The following is a 24613-nucleotide window of genomic DNA, read 5'->3' as shown; positions in this document are numbered from 1 at the left end:
GTGGCGGCACCCATTTTATGCAAGCTCAGTGCACCAGCACTGCATCTGAGCTTTTGGGGCATTGCAAATCACCATTTTTTGGGCAAACTATAACATATGGATTAGTCAGTGTGCAATTTAAGCTAGAACTACACCCATCATTTTCTGGGGTTTTAAAAACACACTTTTTTTTGCCAAAAAAACTGAATTTTCCTGATCTGACAAAAAACACTATTTTCAGGCCTTGCAGCATCAGCACGTGTGAAATTACAGGCTTACATACTGCTGTCAAATTCAGTTGTTAAACAAACACTCGTTTGGGCACAAAAAAAATTGTTGGCAGCCTTTGATGCAGATGTCATTGTGAGATACACCCTTAATACATTTGGGTTACATTCAGAGATTTTAAATACCGCCATTTGGTGCACCAATATTGAATTCAGGCCTACACTGGGTCATGCCCTGTGAGATACCCCCTCTACATACAGGGGTTTGATTCAGGCATTTGAAATACAGCCATTTGAAATACATCCATTTTGGGCAAAGAAATATTTTATGCAGGCCTACACTGGTTCAGACCATGTGAGATACACCCTCTACATACAGGGGTTTGATTCAGGCATTTTAAATACAGCCTTGTTGGGCAAATAAATATTTAATTTAGGCCTACACTGGTTCAGGCTCTGTGAGATACCCCCTCTACATACAGGGAATTGATTCAGGCATTTGAAATACAGCCATTTGAAATACAGGCATTTTGGGCAAAGAAATATTTCATTCAGGTCAATACTAGTTTAGACCGCGTGAGATACACCCTCTACATACAGGGGTTTGATTCAAGCATTTGAAATACAGCCTTGTTGGGCAAAGAAATTTTTTATTTAGGCCTACACTGGTTCAGTCCGTGTGAGATACACCCTCTACATACAGGCATTTGAAATACAGCCATTTGAAATACAGCCATTTTGGGCAAAGAAATATTTAATTTAGGCCTACACTGGTTCAGGCCCTCGGAGATACACCCTCTAAATACAGGGAATTGATTCAGGCATTTGAAATACAGCCATTTGAAATACAGCCATTTTGGGCAAAGAAATATTTAATTTAGGCCTACACTGGTTCAGGCCCTCGGAGATACACCCTCTAAATACAGGGGTTTGATTCAGGCATTTGAAATACAGCCATTTTGGGCTAAAAAATCTTTAATTGAGGCCTAGTCTGGTTCAGGCCGTGTGAGATACACCCTTTACATACTGTCGTTCTATTCTACTATTAATTAAACACCCATTTAGGGCAAGATAATAAATTCGAAAAATATGAGAGCGTCAAATAAGGGACGTGGCCCAGGTCGTGGTGCTGCTGGTGGAGCTCCTGTTGCAGGGAGAGGACGTGGTCGATCTGTGCCAGCTACACTCACAAGTGAAACCCCTTCCTCAGGTGTGAGTAGGCGACAAAACCTGCAGCGGTATTTGGTCGGGCCTAATGCTGCTCTACGAATGGTGAGGCCTGAACAAGTACAAGCGATAGTAGATTAGGTTGCTGACAGTGGATCTAGTTCCTTCACATTGTTTCCCTCTCCTGCTGAGAGACCACAGTTGCCACCTGCAGCCGATGTCCATCAGTCTTTCACCTCACCTCTTGCAAATAAGCCAAGCAGTCTGAGCCACAAGTCATGCAGCAGTCTCTTCTGCTTTTTGATGACTCAGAAGTGGAAGAGATTGAGTGCACCGATGCCCAACCACTTATCTTTCAAGATGAGTACATGGGAGGACCATCGCAGCACGTCTCGGATGATGACGAAACACAGGTGCCAACTGCTGGGGCTTTCGAAAGTGTGCAGACCGACAAGGAAGGCAGGGGTGAAGACTGGGTGGAAGATGATGTGGAGGACGATGAGGTCCTCGACCCCACATGGAATCAAGGTCATGCTAGTGACCTATGTAGTTCGGAGGAAGAGGCGGTGGTCGCACAAAGCCACCAGTACAGCAGAACAGGGAGCAGGGTGCAAAAGCGGAGCGGCCGTCCTCTAGACAGTACTCCTGCTACTGCACACCGCAGCAAGGGACCGAGCACACCAAAGCCAGCTCCAAGGAGTTCCTTGGCGTGGCAGTTCTTCAGACAATGTGCTGACGACAAGACACGAGTGGTTTGCACGCTGTGCAATCAGAGACTGAATGGACGCATAAACGTTCTCAACCTGAGCTCAACCTGCAAGACCAGGCATCTAAGTGCAAAGCACGAGCTGCAGTGGAGTAGACACCTCAAAAACCAAAAAAGGTCTCTTGCTCCTTCTGCTTCCTCTTCTGCTGCAGTCTCGGCCTCTTCATCCACCTCTCGAGTGACAGTGCCACCTGCCACCCCGCAAACAGAGGATCTGCCAGCAACACCAACACCTGGGACACCAATCATCTCCACAATATCCCACGGAAGCGTTCAGCTCTCCATCTCCCAAACGCTGGAGAGGAAGAGGAAGTACCCCCCTACCCACCCGCGATCCCTAGCCCTGAATGCCAGCATTTCAAAATTACTGGCCTTTGAAATGCTGTCATACCGTCTAGTGGAGACGGATAGTTTTAAAGGCCTAATGGCGGGGCTGTCCCACAGTACGTCGTTATATCTCCATAACAGCACACTGGGTAAATGCAGTGGCGGCTGGGCCTGAGGCGGATAGCAGTTTGGCGCATGTCCTTCCACCGCCGAGGATTGCAGGGCGCTTCAGTTTGCCTCCTGTTGCTTCCTCCTCCTACTCTGCTTCCTCATCCTCTACCAGCTCCTCATCCGGTCAGCGTAACACCTTCACCACCAACTTCAGCACAGCCAGGGGTAAACGACAGCAGGCAGTTTTAAAACGTATCTGTTTGGGGGACAAACCCCACACCGCGCAGAAGCTGTGGACGGGCCTTGAACAACAGACCGATGAGTGGTTTGTGCCAGTCAGCCTAAAGCCCGGCATGGTGGTGTGCGATAATGGGTGAATTCTTGTAGCAGCTCTGGGACTAGCCGGTTTGACGCACTTCCCTTGCTTGGCGCATGTGCTGAATTTGGTGGTGCAGAGATTCCTTAAAAATTACCCCGATATGTCAGAGCTGCTGCATAAAGTGCAGGCCGTCTGTGCGCGCTTTCGGCGTTCTCACCCTGCTGCTGCTCGCCTGTCAGCGCTGCAGCTTAACTTCGGCCTTCCCGCTCACCGCCTCATATGAGACGTGCCCACAAGGTGGAACTCCACCTTGCACATGCTGGCCAGACTGTGCGAGCAGCAGCAGGCGATAGTGGAGTTTCAGCTGCAGCACGCACGGGTGAGTCGCTCGGCGGAACAGCACCACTTCACCACCAATGACTGGGCCTCCATGCGAGACCTGTGTTCCTTGTTGCGCTGTTTCGAGTACTCCACCAACATGGCCAGTGCCGATAACGCCGTTCTCAGCGTTACTATCCCACTTTTATGCCTCCTTAAAAAAACGCTCCTGGCGATGATGGAAGAGGATGTGGCACAGGAGGAGGAAGAGGGATCATTTCGTAGGGTTTCCGGACAGTCATTCCCAAGTGGCTCCGAGGGTGGGTTCCTGCACCCACAAACCCAAGGTACACAATTGTCCAGCCAGGGCACAGTTCTGGAGGATGACGAGGTGGAGGATGAGGAGATGGAGGAGGAGGAACCATGTTCACAGCAGGGTGGCACCCAGACCAGCTCATGGCCATCACTGGTGCGTGGATGGGGGGATACAGAGGACACAGACGATACACCTCCCACAGAGGACAGCTTTTCGTTGCCTCTGGGCAGCCTGGCACACATGAGCGATTACATGCTGCAGTGTCTCCGCAACGACCGGCGAGTTGCCCACATTCTAACTTGTGCTGATTACTGGGTGGCCACGCTGCTGGATCCCCCTTACAAGGACAACCGTCCTTAATTCCCTCACTGGAGCGTGATCGTAAGATGTGCCAGTACAAGCGCACGCTGGTAGACGCGCTGCTGGTTGCATTCCCACCTGACAGCGGGGGCACAGTGGAAGCACAAGGCGAAGGCAGAGGAGGAGGAAGAGGTCGCCAACGCAGCTGGGGCACCGCCAGCACCTCAGAAGGCAGGGTTAGCATGGCCGAAATGTGGAAAAACGTTGTCAGCACGCCACAACAACCAGCACTACCAGCTGATAGGTAGGCTGGTTAAAAAAATAAAAATAATTGTCAGTTACATTTTCTGGTGAATTTCAGCAATTTTTTGCTGTGAAGTACCACTGCTATACCTAGTAGGCCGGTTAAAAAAAATAAAAATTGGCAGTTACATTTTCTGGTGAAATTCAGCAATTTTTGGGTGTATAGTACCACTGCTATACCTAGTAGGCCATTTAAAAAAATAAAATAAAATTGTCTAACTTTTTGGGTGAAATTCACAAATTTTTGGGTGTATAGTACCACTGCTATACCTAGTATGCCGGTTAAAAAATGAAATAAAATTGTCATTAACATTTTCTGGTGAAATTAACCAATTTTTGGGTGATTAGTACCACTGCTATACCTAGTAGGCCGGTTAACAAAAAAAAAAAATTTGTCAGTTACATTTTCAGTTGAAATTCAACAATTTTTTGCTGTGAAGTACCTCTGCTATACCTAGTAGACCGGTAAAAAAAATATATAAAAAAAATTGCCAGTTACATTTTCTGGTGAAATTCAGCAATTTTTTGGTGTGATGTACCACTGCTATACCTATAAGACCGGTAAAAAAAAAAAAAAAAAAACATTTGTCAGTTACATTTTATGGTCAAATTCACAAATTTTTGGGTGTAATATACCCCTCCTCTACCTAGTTGACAGCTTAATAAATTTCAATAATTTTTATTTTACATTTTCGGGTGACAATAAACAATTTTAGACGTGAATAAACCCCTGCTCTGCATAGGTGACCGGGAATAAAATTTCTGAAATGCTTCTTTAATTGATGCGCGCCACCTTTCCCACATTTCCGCTATACTCTTTTGGCCAACATTTGCGCCTCAATAGCTTTTCCCACAATTCCACTCGACTCTTTTGGCCCACATTTGGGCTTCTGTAATTTGTCCCACATTTGCGCCTCAATAGCTTTTCCCACATTTCTTCTAAATCCCAATTTTTTAAAATAAATTTATCTCCCTTAAATTTGTTCTCTTTTTCTCACGCTCCCTCTCCGGCCTGGAACCCCGATTCCCCGCCACCCGTAATCGCCATGGTAGGCGCATAAAAGAACATCAAAAGTTGATAGAGCAGATATCAAATTGGATCGTGAACATCACGGGGACGTGCGATATGGTGGGGCAGTAAGTATGCACACACCTACACGAACTAACTGACAGGGGTCAGCCCCTGCAACATCTGGGTCTCCAAATTGGGCACATGGCCTGAGCTTGCCCTTTACGCCTTGGAGGTGCTGGCCTGCCCTGCAGCCAGTGTATTGTCTGAACGTGTGTTTAGCACGACTGGAGGGTTATATTTCCCAATGTTTTGGGGTGTACCCTGATTTAAAAAAATAAAAATACATTTTAAAACAAAAAGCAGTGTAGGCTACCTCCTCCTCCTCCACCACCGCTTCCACCTACACCGCCACATCCACAGCCTCCTCAACCTCCTACTCCATATGGACCTGGTCCTCCTAGATCAATATAATTTTTTTTTATTTTTACGTATTTTATGTTATTTAACCTCCTCAGGACCGCCGTACGCAGGATTGCGTCTTTGCGGCGGTCCTGTTGTTCTGGGTGGACGCGCCGGTGCGTCCTCTCGCGAGATTTCGTGCATTGCCGGCCCGCGCATGCGCATCGCGGGCCGGCAAAAGTTAAAGAAGTATTTCGTCACCAGCCTGCCAGCCACGATCATTGGCTGGCAGGCTGGCGATTTTCAAAAAATCAAATCAGAAGCCAGATAACAGATCATATTAGTAAATATGATCTGTTATATGGCTTCTCTGCTCCTCTGCTGGTCCTTTTCGTCGGTTGGATCCAGCAGAGGAGCAGAGATCACTGTGAGTACCCACCAACACTACACCTTAGCCCCAGATCACCCTCCATCTCCCCCATCATCCTAATTAACCCCTTGATCGCCCCCTGTCAATCACTTAGTGAAAGACAAAAAGTGATCAGTGTAAACTGTCACTTTTTTTTTTTCACTAGTATTGGCTGTTAGGTTTTAGGATTAGTTTAGGCCCCTTGGTTAGGTAGTTTAGCGTCAGTTAGCGCCCAGCCCACCGCACCGCAGTCACTTATTCGCTGATTAGCGTATCGCTAATCAGCATTTGTACTTTTATAGTAACTGTAAGTGATCAAAACTGATCACGGTCAGATCTATAATAGTATTAGTGTCACTTTAGTTCGCCCTCCACCCAAAACGCAGTGTTTGCCCGATCAGGCCTGATCGGTCGCCCACACGTGCGTTCACCCACGCCCGCCCCACCGCAGTGACAAAAAAAAATTTTTTTTTTGATCACTGCACATTCACTTTACACGCACTGCGGCGATAAAAAAATCAGTTTTGATATTTTTTATCAACCGCAGCGGCCTCCGGTACTTCGCTAGCCTCCCCTTTGTAAGACAGGATTGCTTTTTTTCTTGGGTAGTCTCAGGGAATACCCCTAAATTTAGTAGTCCAAAATGTCAAACAGGGGGTATTCTTCTGAAGAGGCCTACAGGATTCTGACCCAGTCGGATGGGGAATGGGAACCCTCATCTGACGAATCTAGCGATCAGAATATGAACCTGTGGAAAGCAGTGGCTCTCTGACCCAAAGTTCGGACGAGGAGGTGGAGGTCCCTGGCAGCACCAGGCGTACCCGGCCCCGTGTCGCTAGACCACAGGTTGTGCAGGATCCGTTTCAAGAGCAGCAGAGTGGGGCTGTCGCTGCCGGATCACGTGGTGAGGCATACACCAGCAGCGCAGCCCTTCCTGGACCTAGTACCAGCACTGCCGTACAACATGGTGACGTGGCGAGCACCAGAAGGGCAGTTGAAGCTGGTACGGTGGCACGTGCAGTAGTTACCCCGTCGCAGCCACCGCGCAGACAGGCCCGTAGAGCCCCTAGAATGCCTGAGGTGCTGGCAAACCCTGATTGGCAGTCACCAACTTCAGCCGCACCTGTAGTTCCCCCTTTCACCGCCCAGTCTGGAGTTCGGGTTGAGACGGCTCAAATCGGTTCGGCCCTGGGATTTTTTGAGCTGTTCTTGACTGCGGAGCTCTTGGACTTAGTCGTGGCAGAGACAAACCGGTATGCCACACAATTTATATCCGCCAACCCGGGAAGCTCTTATGCCCAGTCTTTCCGGTGGAAACCAGTCCAAGTTTCCGAACTTAAAATTTTTCTGGGCCTTCTCCTTAACATGGGTCTAACTAAAAAGCATGAATTGCGGTCATATTGGTCCACGAACCCAATTCATCACATGCCCATGTTCTCTGCTGCTATGTCCAGGACACGATTTGAGACCATCCTGCGTTTCCTGCATTTTAGCGACAACACCACCTCCCGTCCCAAAGGCCACCCAGCTTTTGACCGGCTCCACAAAATTCGGCCCCTCATAGACCATTTCAACCAGAAATTTGCAGATTTGTATACCCCCGAGCAAAACATCTGCGTAGACGAGTCCCTAATACATTTTACCGGGCGCCTTGGCTTCAAACAATACATCCCAAGCAAGCGTGCCCGGTATGGGGTCAAATTGTATAAGCTCTGTGAAAGGGCCACAGGCTATACCCACAAATTTCGGATCTATGAGGGAAAAGATCAGACCCTGGAGCCGGTCGGTTGCCCTGACTACCTGGGGAGCAGTGGGAAGACAGTCTGGGACTTGGTGTCACCCTTATTCGGCAAGGGGTACCATCTTTATGTGGACAATTTTTACACAAGTGTGGCCCTCTTTAGGCATTTGTTTCTAGAACGGATTTGCGCCTGTGGCACCGCGTGAACTAGTCGCGTGGGCTTCCCCCAACGGCTTGTAACCACCCGTCTTGCAAGGGGGCAGAGGGCTGCCTTGTGTAACGAAGAACTGCTCGCGGTGAAATGGAGAGACAAGCGTGACGTTTACATGCTCTCCTCCATTCACGCAGACACGACAATCCAAATTGAAAGGGCAACCCGTGTCATTGAAAAGCCCCTCTCAGTCCACGACTATAATGCGCTCATGGGAGGGGTGGACTTCAATGACCAGATGTTGGCTCCCTATTTAGTTTCCCGCAGAACCAGACGCTGGTATAAGAAGATGTCTGTATATTTAATTCAATTGGCTGCCTATAATAGTTTTGTTCTCTACAGTAAGGCTGGGAGAACAGGATCCTTCCTCAAATTCCAGGAAGAGATCATCGAGAACCTCATTTATCCAGGAGGTTCCGTGGCCCCATCCACCAGTGTAGTTAGCCGTCTACACGAGCGACATTTCCCCAGTGTCGTTGCTGGTACCTCAACCCAACCGCCACCCCGAAAAAAATGTTGTGTCTGTAGCAGGAGTGGAATAAGGCGTGACACCCGCTATTTCTGTCCTGACTGTCCTGACCACCCTGCCCTATGCTATGGAGAGTGTTTCCGGAAGTACCACACACAGGTACACCTAGCATAGGGATCACATCTCACCAGGACAGGCACACAGGGCTATTAGGGCCCATTCACTCACAGCTGCTGCAAACCTCTCCTTTCACCTGGGATAAAGTGCATAACGCACTTCACCACATCTTTGGGCGATTTGCGCTTTGCACATTGTCCCATGGGGAAGGAGAGGTTTGTTCTATAAAGGTAAAAAAAAAAAAAAAAAAAAAAAACACCAGTAAGCAAAAAGGTTAATGTTCAGTTCAAAAAGTTAAAGTTTAGATGTTCTCTTCCAAAGTTAATAAAATTATTGTGTTGCGGCCTGGTTTTTTCTTTTTTTTTTTTTTCTTTTACCTTCCAGGTGGACCAACCGATCTACTAGCTGCAGCACTGATGTGCATTCGGACAGAAGCATTGTGCTGCTGTCAGATTACACGCAAGTCGGTGTATGCGGCGCTGCAAGACGAGATTTCTCCTCTGCAGTAAAAGATACGTTTGCCGAGGCATATGAGCTGAGGAGGTGGCGGTGTTCATATACTTTGGCAAACACTTTGTATATATAAAAAAAAAAATCCCGGCAATGATTTATTCATCCACATCGATTGATGTGAATGGAGAAATCTGGTTTGCCAGGGCATACGAGCTAAGTGGGTATGGATGTTGGGCGGAGCTCCTATGTCCTGGCAGACGCCTTTCCCCTCCTTTTTCTTTTTTTGGCAGAGATTTTTTCATCCACATTGATCGATGCGAATGAAGAAATCTGTGCCGTTCATTTTTTTCTTTCAGCCCAGAGGCTGAACGGAAAAAAAAAAATCTCATTACCCGTATGCTCATTATAAGGAGAATAGCAGAAACTCCTAATGCTGGGCATACATGTAATGATTGCGGAGACCCTCAAATGCCAGGGCAGTACAAACACCCCACAAATAACACCATTTTGGAAAGAAGACACCCCAAGGTATTCGCTGAGGGGCATATTGAGTCCATGAAAGATTGAAATTTTTGTCCCAAGTTAGCGGAAAGGGAGACTTTGTGAGAAAAAAATAAAAATAAAAAATTTCCGCTAACTTGTGCCCAAAATTTTTTTTTTCTATGAATTCGCCATGCCTCTCATTGAATACCTTGGGGTGTCTTCTTTCCAAAATGGGGTCACATGTGGGGTATTTATACTGCCCTGGCATTTTAGGGGCCCCAAAGCGTGAGAAGAAGTCTGGTATCCAAATGTCTAAAAATGCACTCCTAAAAGGAATTTGGGCCCCTTTGCCCACCTAGGCTGCAAAAAAGTGTCACACATGTGGTATCTCCGTATTCAGGAGAAGTTGGGGAATGTGTTTTGGGGTGTCTTTTTACATATACCCATGCTGGGTGAGATAAATATCTTGGTCAAATGCCAACTTTGTATAAAAAAAATGGGAAAAGTTGTCTTTTGCCAAGATATTTCTCTCACCCAGCATGGGTATATGTAAAATGACACCCCAAAACACATTCCCCAACTTCTCCTGAGTACGGAGATACCAGATGTGTGACACTTTTTTGCAGCCTAGGTGGGCAAAGGGGCCCATATTCCAAAGAGCACCTTTCGGATTTCAATGGTCATTTTTTACAGAATTTGATTTCAAACTCCTTACCACACATTTGGGCCCCTAGAATGCCAGGGCAGTATAACTACCCCACAAGTGACCCCATTTTGGAAAGAAGAGACCCCAAGGTATTCGCTGATGGGCATAGTGAGTTCATGGAAGTTTTTTTTTTTTTGTCACAAGTTAGTGGAATATGAGACTATGTATGAAAAAAAAAAAAAAAAAATCATCATTTTCCACTAACTTGTGACAAAAAATAAAAAATTCTAGGAACTCGCCATGCCCCTCACGGAATACCTTGGGGTGTCTTCTTTCCAAAATGGGGTCACTTGTGGGGTAGTTATACTGCCCTGGCATTCTAGGGGCCCAAATGTGTGGTAAGGAGTTTGAAATCAAATTCTGTAAAAAAAGACGAGTGAAATCCGAAAGGTGCTCTTTGGAATATGGGCCCCTTTGCCCACCTAGGCTGCAAAAAAGTGTCACACATCTGGTATCTCCGTACTCAGGAGAAGTTGGGGAATGTGTTTTGGGGTGTTATTTTACATATACCCATGCTGGGTGAGAGAAATATCTTGGCAAAAGACAACTTTTCCCATTTTTTTATACAAAGTTGGCATTTGACCAAGATATTTATCTCACCCAGCATGGGTATATGTAAAAAGACACCCCAAAACACATTCCTCAACTTCTCCTGAATACAGAGATACCAGATGTGTGACACTTTTTTGCAGCCTAGGTGGGCAAAGGGGCCCATATTCCAAAGAGCACCTTTCGGATTTCACTGGTCATTATTTACAGAATTTGATTTCAAACTCCTTACCACACATTTGGGCCCCTAGAATGCCAGGGCAGTATAACTACCCCACAAGTGACCCCATTTTGGAAAGAAGACACCCCAAGGTATTTTGTGATGGGCATAGTGAGTTCATAGAACTTTTTATTTTTTGTCACAAGTTAGTGGAATATGAGACTTTGTAAGAAAAAAAAAAAAAAATCATCATTTTCCGCTAACTTGTGACAAAAAATAAAAAGTTCTATGAACTTACTATGCCCATCAGCGAATACCTTAGGGTGTGTACTTTCCGAAATGGGGTCATTTGTGGGGTGTTTGTACTGTCTAGGCATTGTAGAACCTCTGGAAACATGACAGGTGCTCAGAAAGTCAGAGCTGCTTCAAAAAGCGGAAATTCACATTTTTGTACCATAGTTTGTAAACGCTATAACTTTTACCCAAACCATTTTTTTTTTATCAAAGACATGTAGAACAATAAATTTAGAGCAAAATTTATATATGGATCTTGTTTTTTTGCAAAATTTTACAACTGAAAGTGAAAAATGTCATTTTTTTGCAAAAATAATCGTTAATTTTCGATTAATAACAAAAAAAGTAAAAATGTCAGCAGCAATGAAATACCACCAAATGAAAGCTCTATTAGTGAGAAGAAAAGGAGGTAAAATTAATTTGGGTGGTAAGTTGCATGACCGAGCAATAAACGGTGAAAGTAGTGTAGGTCAGAAGTGTAAAAAGTGGCCTGGACTTTCAGGGTGTTTAAGCACTGGGGGCTGAGGTGGTTAAAGTAATTTCCCTATCCACATTTGTTTGCAGAGCACTTGCCATGCTCTTAACCACATTTTGACAACATTTGCAGCCCTCTAGCCCTTTCCATGACATTTTTACAGCCATTTTAGTGCTCAAAAGATAGGGTCCCCATTGACTTCAATGGGGTTCGGGGTCAAGTTCGGGTCAAGTTTGGGTCCCGAACTCGAACTTTTTTTCGAAGTTCGGCCGAACCCGTTGAACCCGAAAATCCAGGTGTCCGCTCAACTCTAATTAGGATGCATCAGTTCAGTCCCTCTTACGTTTTTTGGACGGAGAAAATACCGCAGCATGCTGCAGTTTTCTCTCCGGCCAAAAATACTGAACACTTGCCTAGGCATTAATTTTCATTGAAGTGTATTAGTGCCGGATCCGGCATTAAGCGTTCCAGCAAAACGGATCCAGGTTTCCGGTCTGCGCATGCAAAAAAAAAAAATACCGGAGAGATGGATCTGATATTTCAATGCATTTGTCAGATGGATCTGCATCCGGAACTGCCTGCTGGAATCCTCTGCCGCAAGTGTGAAAGTACCCCAAGTCCCATATACTTCAAGTGACCACTGCAGCCAATCAATGGCCTCACTGTTATATGGCAGAAGACGGCTGAGGCCAATGATTGACTGCAGCAATTATGTCCAGTATATGGACACATTCCCCACTGAAATTATGTAATAAAGACCGACCGGAAGATCAGAAAGGTGCTGCTGGGGTTGAAGGGGCACAGAATGATAAGAATAGCTTTTTTTTTATTATTATTATTGTATGTAACAACCTCCCTGCTTTTTATTGTAAGCTGGACAACCCTTTAATGTTTTTATGATCTATACAATAAATATACACTGCTCAAAAAAATAAAAGAAACACAAAAAAAACACATCCTAGATCTGAATTAATTAAATATTCTTCTGAAATACTTTGTTCTTTACATAGGTTGAATGTGGCTGACAACAAAATCACACAAAAATTAAAAAATGGAAATCAAATTTTTTCAACCCAATGGAGGTCTGGATTTGGAGGTCACACTCAAAATTAAAGTGGAAAAAACACACTACAGGCTGATCCAACTTTGATGTAATGTCCTTAAAACAGTCAAAATGAGGCTCAGTAGTGTGTGTGGCCTCCACGTGCCTGTATGACCTCCCTACAACGCCTGTGCATGCTCCTGATGAGGTGGCGGACGGTCTCCTGAGGGATCTCCTCCCAGACCTGGACTAAAGCATCTGCCAACTCCTGGACAGTCTGTGGTGCAACGTGACGTTGGTGAATAGAGCGAGACATGATGTCCCAGATGTGCTCAATTGGATTCAGGTCTGGGGAACGGGCGGGCCAGTCCATAGCATCAATGCCTTCATCTTGCAGGAACTGCTGACACACTTTAGCCACATGAGGTTTAGCATTGTCTTGCATTAGGAGGAACCCAGGGCCAACCGCACCAGGATATGGTCTCACAAGGGGTCTGAGAATCTCATCTCGGTACCTAATGGCAGTCAGGCTACCTCTGGCGAGCACATGGAGGGCTGTGCGGCCCTCCAAAGAAATGCCACCCCACACCATTACTGACCCAATGCCAAACCAGTCATGCTGGAGGATGTTGCAGGCAGCAGAAAGTTCTCCACGGCGTCTCCAGACTCTGTCACGTCTGTCACATGTGCTCAGTGTGAACCTGCTTTCATCTGTGAAGAGCACAGGGCGCCAGTGGCGAATTTGCCAATCTTGGTGTTCTCTGGCAAATGCCAAACGTCCTGCACGGTGTTGGGCTGTAAGCACAACCCCCACCTGTGGATGTCGGGCCCTCATATCACCCTCATGGAGTCTTTTTCTGAACGTTTGAGCAGACACATGCACATTTTTGGCCTGCTGGAGGTCATTTTGCAGGGCTCTGGCAGTGCTCCTCCTGTTCCTCCTTGCACAAAGGCGGAGGTAGCGGTCCTGCTGCTGGGTTGTTGCCCTCCTATGGCCTCCTCCACGTCTCCTGATGTACTGGCCTGTCTCCTGGTAGCGCCTCCATGCTCTGGACACTACGCTGACAGACACAGCAAACCTTCTTGCCACAGCTCGCATTGATGTGCCATCCTGGATAAGCTGCACTACCTGAGCCACTTGTGTGGGTTGTAGACTCCATCTCATGCTACCACTAGAGTGAAAGCACCGCCAGCATTCAAAAGTGACCAAAACATCAGCCAGGAAGCATAGGAACTGAGAAGTGGTCTGTGGTCACCACCTGCAGAACCACTCCTTTATTGGGGGTGTCTTGCTAATTGCCTATAATTTCCACCTGTTGTCTATCCCATTTGCACAACAGCATGTGAAATTGATTGTCACTCCGTGTTGCTTCTTAAGTGGACAGTTTGATTTCACAGAAGTGTGATTGACTTGGAGTTACATTGTGTTGTTTAAGTGTTCCCTTTATTTTTTTGAGCAGTGTATTTGGTGGGCCAGCTCTTTTAAAAAGGGTAGAAACATGTTGCAAACCTTTATGCCTGCAAGCCTGGATTTAAAATCTAAACATTTTATACGTGCCACGTAGAAAATCCTCCACCACCCCAGAAGACTTGGCAAAGAATACTAGAGATAATCATTATCACCTTTTGGCTAAGTAATGAATGTAAGAGTCTATTTATGAAAATTAGAAATGAGTTATTTGCATGATAGAGCTACTTCAGCTGCACACAGATCTGTATGCTATAGAGATAGGTTACAACAAATCACCTATAGAACTGAAGTTAACTGCACAACATGCTGCGAGGATGACTACTGGTAGAGTCAAACCCACTGTCGAAATACGTTACTGGAAAGGAAAACCTCTTCTCGCGTGTCAAAATACTTTCTATGAGTTAATCAGTACAGTGTCAGTGTGAAACAATTCCCCAGACTACATGTGTTCACTTTGGTAGGCATTGTGTCTGCAGTCCTGACTTCAATGACAACTTTCTCCGAAAGAAATGTGCTATTTTAGTAATTTCAGTATTTGTGAATGATTCACTTCAAAATCCGAACAATACTGTGACAAAGGGAACACCCAAGTACCTGCAGAACAATCCTCTGGAGTTTAAATGGGTTTTCCAGGACTGTAAGGGTCCATTCACACATCCGTGTGTGTTTTGCAGATCCACGGATCCTCAAAACACGGACACCAGCAATGTGCGTTCCGCATTTGGCGGACCGCACATCGCCGGCACTAATAGAACATGCCTATTCTTGTCGGCAATTAGGGCATGTTCTATTTTTTTGGGGATCGGAAATGCGGACCCGGAAGTGCGGGTCCGCACATCGTGCGGCCCCATAGAAATGAGTGGGTCCGCAATTCCGTTCCGCAAAATGCGGAACGGAATTGCGGATGTGTGAATGGAGCCTAATATTGATGGCCTATCCTTATAACAATCGGTAAGGGTCTGACCCCAGCTACTCTCATCAATCAGCTTGTTTTAGCAAGCTCCTGGGGTCAAAGAAAGGCTGTACAGAGGGTGACCCTCTCTTGTTTCAGCATTACAAAACAGTTGTGCACAAAGCAAAGTTTTATTGAAAAAAAAAAATAATTACTTGGATTTGTCGCATTAACACCAATAATGCCTTTTGGCCATTTACGGTGTTGTTATCACTGCCGAGGATGTATGCAATAGGGTATGACTTTAAATAAAATCTGTCGCCATATACAAAATGCATACATAAGTCTGAAATCTCACAAAGGTCAGCAAAAACCATAGCTTGTCGGCCAGTGATTCAATCAATTTAATATCGATTGAACTGCATTAGCACCCTATTAGTGATAGTCCTCACCTCTCTAGTTACTGATGGCATTGCGGATGCTTCATCACAGTATTTCAGTGCAACAGCTTTTTGTCCTAGGTCCTTGTAGCACTGGGATGAAATATAAAGAACAGTAAAGTAAAAACAGTAAAGCAATACAATCCACAGACCTTAATGAGGGACAGTAAACTGTACAGGGACACAAAGTCCCTACTAGTTGTATTACAGATAAAAGCTGCTATATGGTGCCTTTGCTTTTAATGGTGACTGCATCAATAATAAGCATTGTCATGGGGCACGGCATGGTTTTTTTCCTCATGCAGTTTGTATGAATCCATATAAAATCAGAATCACGCTAAAGCACTGTAAAGGCATACAGCAGGCTAAGGAAGCTCTGAAACACAGATCTAGAATGGTGAGGACAGTGTGTACGACGCCTTAGGGCTGTACCTTCAAAATATTCTTCCTACCTTTGCCATATACATGTAGTTGTATTTGGAGTAGCCAGGCTGCATTTCTTCAGCCTATAATTAAAAGAAAATATTAAAAAGAAATCTAAAAGCAAACAAAGGTACAATAAATACCGGGGCAAAAGAAATAAAAGGAGAGACATTATTAATTTTCTCTTTGTAATCAAAATTGAATACTCTTGCTCTTACAAGTTAAACACAATGATTTTTAGAGACATTAAGGCCCCTTTTACACGGGCGAGTATTCCGCGCGGATGCGATGCGCGAGTTGAACGCATTGCACCCGCACTGAATACCGACCCATTCATTTCTATGGGGCTGTTCACATGAGCAGTGATTTTCACGCATCACTTGTGCGTTGCGTGAAAATCGCAGCATGCTCTATATTCTGCGTTTTTCACGCAACGCAGGCCCCATAGAAGTGAATGTGGTTGCGTGAAAATAGCAAGCATCCGCAAGCAAGTGCGGATGCGGTGCGATTTTCACGCACGGTTGCTAGGAGACGATCGGGATGGAGACCCGATCATTATTATTTTCCCTTATAACATGGTTATAAGGGAAAATAATAGCATTCTGAATACAGAATGCATAGTAAAATAGCGCTGGAGGGGTTAAATTATATATTTTTTTTAATTAAACTCACCTTAGTCCACTTGATCGCGATGCCCGGCATCTCCTTCTGTCTCCTTTACTGAACAGGACCTGTGGTAAGCATTCATTACAGGTCAAGGACCTGTGGTGACGTCACTCCGGTCATCACATGATCCATCACATGATCTTTTACCATGGTGATGGATCATGTGATGACCGGAGTGATGTCACCACAGGTCCTTGACCTGTAATGAATGCTCACCACAGGTCCTGTTCAGTAAAGGAGACAGAAGGAGATGCCGGGCATCGCGATCAAGTGGACTAAGGTGAGTTAAATGATTTTTTTATTTTTTTTTAACCCCTCCAGCGCTATTTTACTATGCATTCTGTATTCAGAATGCTATTATTTTCCCTTATAACTATGTTATAAGGGGAAATAATACAATCTATAGAACACCTAACCCAAGCCCGAACTTCTGTGAAGAAGTTCGGGTTTGGGTACCAAACATGCGCGATTTTTCTCACGCGAGTGCAAAATGCATTACAATGTTTTGCACTCGCGCGGAAAAATCGCGGGTGTTCCCGTAACGCAACCGCACATTTTCCCGCAACGCCCGTGTGAAAGAGGCCTAAAGGGAACCTGTCACCTCTACTATGCTACCCTCACTGAGCGTTTCTAAATGTTCATTGTCTTACCCTAAACATATAAATTACACTTTTAATTTTATTTGTACACAAATTCAATAAGTATTATGCATTTTTGTACTTCCCGCCTTTTATGCAAATTAATATAAAAGAGTCATATCTTACTTGTGTGACCAGAGAAGAGTCATATTTTCATGCTCTGACTCATCTCAGGTTAATTTGCATATGTATCAAATCGTTTTTTTTACGCAATAAAAGCACACAGAGCTATGGGGACTGGGAATTGTGGATGTGCTAGAGGCCATCTAGCAACCCATGTCCTCAGATCTATATACAAAATCCAGGTGACAGGTTCCCATTAGGTATATATACAGTATATTAGAGTTAATTGCCCATTTAAAACTGAAATCTACAATCATTAATAAAAAATAGGTTCTTTATTGATACTTCAAGGGTTTTTCCAGGATACAACTTTGATGGCCTTAGTCTACTTTCACACTCGCGTTTTGGCTTTCCGTTTGTGAGATCCGTTCAGGGCTCTCACAAGCGGTCCAAAACGGATCAGTTTTGCCCTAATGCATTCTCAATGGAAAAGGGTTCAGTCTCCATTCTGCTTTGGAGACGCACACCAAAATGCTGCTGGCAGCGTTTTGGTGTCCGTCTGATGAAACTGAGCCAAACGGATCCGTCCTGGCACACAATGTAAGTCAATGGGGACGGATCCGTTTTCACTGACAAAATAGAAAACTGATTCGTCCTCCATTGACTTTCAATGGTGTTCAAGACGGATCCGTCTTGGCTATGTTAAAGATAATACAAACGGATCCGTTCTGGACGGATGCAGACGGTTGTATTATCTGAACGGATCCATCCATGACGGATCCGCACAAAACGCGAGTGTGAAAGTAGCCTTAGTTTTAGGATAGACCATCAAATGTGTGATCCGTGGGGATCAGTTCCCTAGAATGAACACAAAGAAAAAAGGGGGCGATTTGCTTGCTGGAGTGCCCCTTCCCTGCAGTATGCGACGCAGCACCACTCAGGGCATGCAACCATGTATGGTCCTTCCTTCAGCTCAGTACCATTTACATAACTGGAGCAGAACAGCAGCATCTAAGACAAGAGAATGGACCCAGATAGTGCTGTGTGAGTTATTGCAGGTATGCTTTGCTAATTAGTCTGAGTACTGGAGATCAGATTAAAAAGTATCTAGTTAGAAATGAGCGAACAGATTTTAAAATTTGGAAATTCAACCCAAATTTTCCAGAACACAGACTATTTGCAGAGGGTGAAAGGGAATTGAGAGATAAAGGCTATGAACAAGTCTGTAGCCAGATTTTCTTTACTGATTATTTTATTATTACTGTATTCATTTGAAAGTGCCATTATTTCCATGGCATTGCACATCTAAGAAGGGGTACACATACATAATAAAATAATAAAACGTAAAATAAGCATGAAACATATTAACCGACTAGTACAGAGGGGTAGAGGACCCTGCCTGCAAGATTTTACAAGATTAGTCTGATTACATAGTCTGCTGTAAAATGCTATCCTGTTATAAATCAGTCAAAGGCCATCTTCTCCTATACGGAATTCATAGCTGATGGCGGACAGGAGAAAGAGCCATCCATGTGATCATGGATTTATCAAATAATTGCATTCTGCAACGGCTATATTCTATTACACTAAGAAGCTATAGAAGCCAAACAACGCAAAATATCATTCATTAAAAAAATTATACAAAACATGTTATAAACTAATAACACATTTTCTCTGTCACCGTTTATAGCCTTCATATGACAATTTACAGGTTTGACTGTTGAACCCACTATTTGTTCTTCAGAATAACTGAAGGGCAGTTTGGACTTAACTGGGGAAATGATAGATAGATTTAAATTATATTGTATTTAAATTCTGCCACATGACAATGATGTATTCATTTTTTTAAAGATTCTGGATAACAACAAATTAAGGAAATATTGTGACTCAATGGGGAAATGAAGACCAAAGTGTCATGACTATGAGGAACAATAATGTTTGCAATTAGAACATGTGATTTCAGACTCATTTTAAAAAGATGACACAGTACTACACACTGTCTGGTAATCATTGTGATGTCTCTTACAAAATACACCCTTGTCAGGAGAGAGATGCATATGACAATAATTCTGCTTAAAGCCAATATCTGCAATTTTTAACAAAAGGTCATGAATAATCCACTTTATACCAATACTGTATGTTCTAGCACAAAGTCACTCAGTAAGGCTGGGTTCACACTTGAGCGTTTTACAGCGCGTTCAAACGCGCTGTAAAACGCTCAACACATGAAAACCAATGCTTCCCTATGGCCCTGGTTCTCACTTGAGCGTTTTACAGCGCGTTTGAACGCGCTGAAAAACGCCCTACGCTCAAACAAGTTCTTGAGCTTCTTTGGGGCGTTTTGACGCGCGTTTGTGGCCATAGGACATTGCAGTCAATCACACAAACGCGCGTCAAACGCGCGTTTACTATTGCAAAAAACGCGCATAAAAACGCGCGACAAAAACGCGCGTTAAACGCGCATATCAAATACGCTCAGGTCTGAACCCAGCCTAAACAAACATAATCTGGAGAGGACTCTGAGGCACTGCTGAGGAAGACGATAGTAAATTATTCCTGCTCGATCCACTGATAAAATATTCTTAGTCACCAAGCAGGAATCCCTTGACTTTACTAATGCTACATATGACTACCTCAATATTTTTTAAACTATATAATATATTATACATATAGACCTTAGAATTAATGTAATTTCATTCTTCACCTACTTATTGGGGCTCCTTTCACTCTAACAGGTCCGATTTTGAATAACAAATAGCTTCTCATATTTCTCTTTTTTTTTTCCACTGCTGTTAAAGGAAACCTGTCACCGGGATTTTGGATATAGAGCTGAGGACATTGGTTGCTAGATGGCCGATCGCACATCCGCAATACCCAGTCCCCATAGCTCTGTGTGCTTTCATGGTGTAAAAAAAACCGATTTCATACATATGCAAATTAACCTGAGATGAGTCCTGTCCCTGACTCATCTCAGGGACAGGAGTCATCTCAGGTAAATTTGCATATGTATCAAATCGGTTTCTTTACACAATAAAAGCACACAGAGCTATGGGGACTGGGTATTGCGGATGTGCTAGCGGCCATCTAGCAACCCATGTCCTCAGCTCTATACCCAAAATCTCAGTGACAGGTTCCCTTTAACCTGTTTCGGACACATGACATACCGGTAAGTCATGTGTAGTTCCGATCACCGACGCCCGGCGGGCGGTGATCGGAACAAGGTGCCTGCTAAAATCATTGAGCAGGCACCCGGGGACACCTGCAATTTGCGACTTTTCCAGGTTGCGGCGGCGGCTGGCGGCAGTGCCATCGGGTCCCCGTGCGGCTGTAGGGGGGACCTGATGGCATGGAAGGCTGCGCGCTGCCTTCCTTAGGCATCGCACTGCCTTCTGGTGACGAGCCTGTGAGATCCAGCCCCCTGGATCTCACAGGCCGGAAGCTGTATGAGTAATACACACAGTATTACTCATACAGCCAATGCATTCCAATACAGAAGTATTGGAATGCATTGTAAAGGGGATTAGACCCCCAAAAGTTGAAGTCCCAAAGTGGGAGAAAAAATAAAGTGAAAAAAAAGTTGAAAAAAAAAAGTTGAAAAAAAAAAGTTCCCCCCCCCAAAAATTAAAAGTTTCAAGTAAAAATAAACAAAAACGTCATTTTCCCCAAATAAAGTAAAAAAAAAATTGGTAAAAATTAGGGAGAAAAAAAAAAAGTTTACATATTAGGTATCGCCGCTTTCGTATCGACCGGCTCTATAAATATATCACATTAACTAACCCCTCAGATGAACACCGTAAAAAATAAAAAATAAAAACTGTGCTAAATAAACAATTTTTTTGTCACCTTACATCACAAAAAGTACAACAGCAAGCGATCAAAATGGCGTATGCCCACCAAAATAGTACCAATCTAACCGTCACCTCATCCCGCAAAAAATGAGCCCCTACCTAAGATAATCGCCCAAAAAAAAAAACTATGGCTCAGAATATGGAGACACTAAAACATGATTTTTTTTGTTATAAAAATGAAATAATTGTGTAAAACTTACATAAATAAAAAAATTGTATACATATTAGGTATCGCCGCATCCGTGACAACCTGGTCTATAAAAATACCACATGATCTAACCTGTCAGATGTTATTGTGTAAAACTTAAGTAAATAAAAAAAAGTATACATATTAGGTATCGCCGCATCCGTAATAACCTGCTCTATAAAAATATCACATGACCTAACCCCTCAGGTGAACAACGTAAAAATAAATAAATAAAACGGTGTAAAAAAAGACAGTTTTTGTCACCTTACATCACAAAAAGTGTAATAGCAAGCGATCAAAAAGTCATAAGCACCCCAAAATAGTGCCAATAAAACCGTCATCTCATCCCGCAAAAAATGAGACCCTACCTAAGATAATCACCCAAAAACTGAAAAAACTATGGCTCTCAGAATATGGAGACACTAAAACATGATTTTTTTTTGTTTAAAAAATGAAATAATTGTGTAAAACTTACATAAATAAAAAATTGTATACATATTAGGTATTGCCGCGTCCGTGACAACCTGGTCTATAAAAATACCACATGATCTAACCTGTCAGATAAATGTTGTAAATAACAAAAAATAAAAACGGTGCCAAAACAGCTATTTCTTGTTACCTTGCTTCACAAAAAGTGAAATATAGAGCAACCAAAAATCATATGTACCCTAAACTAGTACCAACAAAACTGCCACCCTATCCCGTAGTTTCTAAAATGGGGTCATTTTTTTTGGAGTTTCTACTCTAGGGGTGTATCAGGGGGGCTTCAAATGGGACATGGTGTCAAAAAACCAGTCCAGCAAAATCTGCCTTCCAAAAACCGTATGGCATTCCTTTCCTTCTGCGCCCTGCCGTGTGCCTGTACAGCGGTTTACGACCACATATGGGGTGTTTCTGTAAACTACAGAATCTGGGCCATAAATATTGAGTTTCGTTTGGCTGTTAACCCTTGCTTTGTAACTGGAAAAAAATTATAAAAATGGAAAATCTGCTAAAAAAAGTGAAATTTTAAAATTGTATCTCTATTTTCCATTAATTCTTGTGGAACACCTAAAGGGTTAACAAAGTTTGTAAAATCAGTTTTGAATACCTTGAGGGTGTAGTTTCTAGAATGGGTTCATTTTTGGGTGGTTTCTATTATGTAAGCCTCACAAAGTGACTTCAGACCTGAATTGGTCCTTAAAAAGTGGGTTTTGAACATTTCTGAAAAATTTCAAGATTTGCTTCTAAACTTCTAAGCCTTATAACATCCCCCAAAAAATAAAATGTCATTCCCAAAATGATCCAAACATGGAGTAGACATATGGGGAATGTAAAGTAGTAGCTATTTTTGTAGGTATTACTATGTATTATAGAAGTAGAGAAATTGAAACTTGGAAATTTGCAAATTTTTCCAAATTTGGTATTTTTTAAAAAAATAAAAATGATTTTTTTTTTACTCCATTTTACCAGTGTCATGAAGTACAATATGTGACGAAAAAACGATCTCAGAATGGCCTGGATAAGTCAAAGCGTTTTAAAGTTGTTACCACAAGTGACACTGGTCAGATTTGCAAAAAATGGCCTGGTCCTTAAGGTGAAAATGAGCCCGGTCCCTAAGGGGTTATATAGACTCTTAAAGTGCCTCTACCCTGAACACCATTTTTCCATGGATCAGTTTCAATTTTTTGAACAGGGCGTCAAATACCATGGATAGATAGAATTCTCACTGACTACAGTCACCACTGGGGGGAGCTCATGAGCTTACTGCATACAAGTTGTACATTGACCTCAAGTCATGAACTTGCCTTATGCTGGTCACTGCCGTTCTGGCAATGGTGATGTAAGGGTTGGCCAACATGTGTGCTAGTTGTACAATCATATTAATAGATGATCTTTTTGGCATATTCAACTTCACTGTTACTCCCTTGCTATCTGGACTCTGCTATGTTTCCACACCCAGCAGTTGATGCAATGTAAGTATTTCCTCCAGCTCTCTGAGGCTAGTTGTTGAGTTTACTGTCTGGTTCAGTGTTTGATAGCTTACCGTGGATATCCTGTTACTCTGACCTCAGCTTTGCTCTTAACCATGTCTTCTGGATTAACCCTTGTTTAAGTGAGAGTTAGTAAATGACTTCAGGACTGTTCATTGAACTTGATTCTGTTTTGCCCTTTGTACCTGCTGTGCTTCTCTGGTTTTAAACCCAGCTAACTGACCACTCTTCTTTTGGGTCACCTGCTACACTGTCAGTCCACGACTACTCTGAAGACAAACCGAGGTCGTGCCAAGTCAATCCTGCTTCATGGCAGTCTCTTGTGAATGCCTGTATATCCCCTTAGACTATACTATTCAGAGCAGTCAGCACAATGTTTGGCTATAGAACCCGTTACAGCTATGTAACAGCTCAATTTCAGGGGAGTCTGTAGCAGTTTTGACTATACTAAACTGCTGACAGGACTAGGTAAAGGCTGGAGAGTAGTACAAACCTACTTTTTGTAGAGCTTTTTCCATCACAAGTAATGTTAATATAAATTTTTATATTGCCAGGTTCTGGTCCTGCAAATGCCCAGGGTGTATAGCTTCCCTGTGAAATGTTTTTGCACTGAGTTGATTCACTGCCCTTCCCCCTCTGCTCTGAGTAACAGCTGAAACATCCAACCAGGAGTACACCACAGTTGTCACCCAGAGAAGAGGGGATGAGATGTAAAGCAGCCACGATGCAGAGTGAACTTTACTGTGAACCACACTTGCAGGAGCAGAATTTGGCAGAATAAAGTTCATAATCAGACTACTCCTGATAATAAAAGCTCCAGAAAAGGCATGTTTGTATTTTTTTCTTCACTTTTTAAAGTCCCCCTATGAGACTTGAACATGAGATCATCTGACAACAGATGCTTAAGAAAAGGTATCTTTGACATTTTTTTTCTTTTTAACATTTTACCGTGTCCTGTGTAGTTTAGAATGGTCACAACTGCTGACAGACTCCCTTTAACCCCTTAAGGACTCAGCCTTATTTCACCTTCAAGACCCGGCCATTTTTTGAAAATCTGACCAGTGTCACTTTAGTGCTGATAACTTTAAAACGCTTTGACTTATCCAGGCCATTCTGAGATTGTTTTTTCATCACATATTGTACTTCATGACACTGGTAAAACAAAGTCAAAAAACTTAATTTTTATTTATAAAAAAATATCAAATTTACCAATTTTTTTTTTTAAATTGCAAATTTCCAAGTTTCAATTTCTCTACTTCTATAATACATAGTAATACCTCCAAAAATAGTTATTACTTTACATTCCCCATATATCTACTTCATGTTTGGATCATTTTGGGAATGATATTTTATTTTTTG

At 43.4% G+C, this 24613-nt stretch overlaps 1 protein-coding gene across 2 annotated transcripts in view; it reads right to left on the bottom strand.

Annotated features, from left to right (window-relative positions):
- Window positions 1–24613, bottom strand: part of RMDN2 (regulator of microtubule dynamics 2) — a 124977-nt gene that overhangs the window by 3571 nt on the left and 96793 nt on the right. For both annotated transcript variants that reach the window (XM_040429612.1, XM_040429611.1), the window contains exons 9-10: window positions 15909–15962; window positions 15469–15549 (exon numbers count right to left, since the gene is read on the bottom strand). In XM_040429612.1, coding sequence (XP_040285546.1) covers window positions 15469–15549; window positions 15909–15962 — 135 coding nt within the window. The remainder of the gene's footprint in view (window positions 1–15468; window positions 15550–15908; window positions 15963–24613) is intronic.

Source organism: Bufo bufo, chromosome 4 (assembly GCF_905171765.1).
Source record: "Bufo bufo chromosome 4, aBufBuf1.1, whole genome shotgun sequence".
NCBI lineage: Eukaryota > Metazoa > Chordata > Amphibia > Anura > Bufonidae > Bufo > Bufo bufo.
Note: the sequence above shows the minus strand (reverse complement) of the source record. Positions and strands in the feature narration are given on the sequence as shown.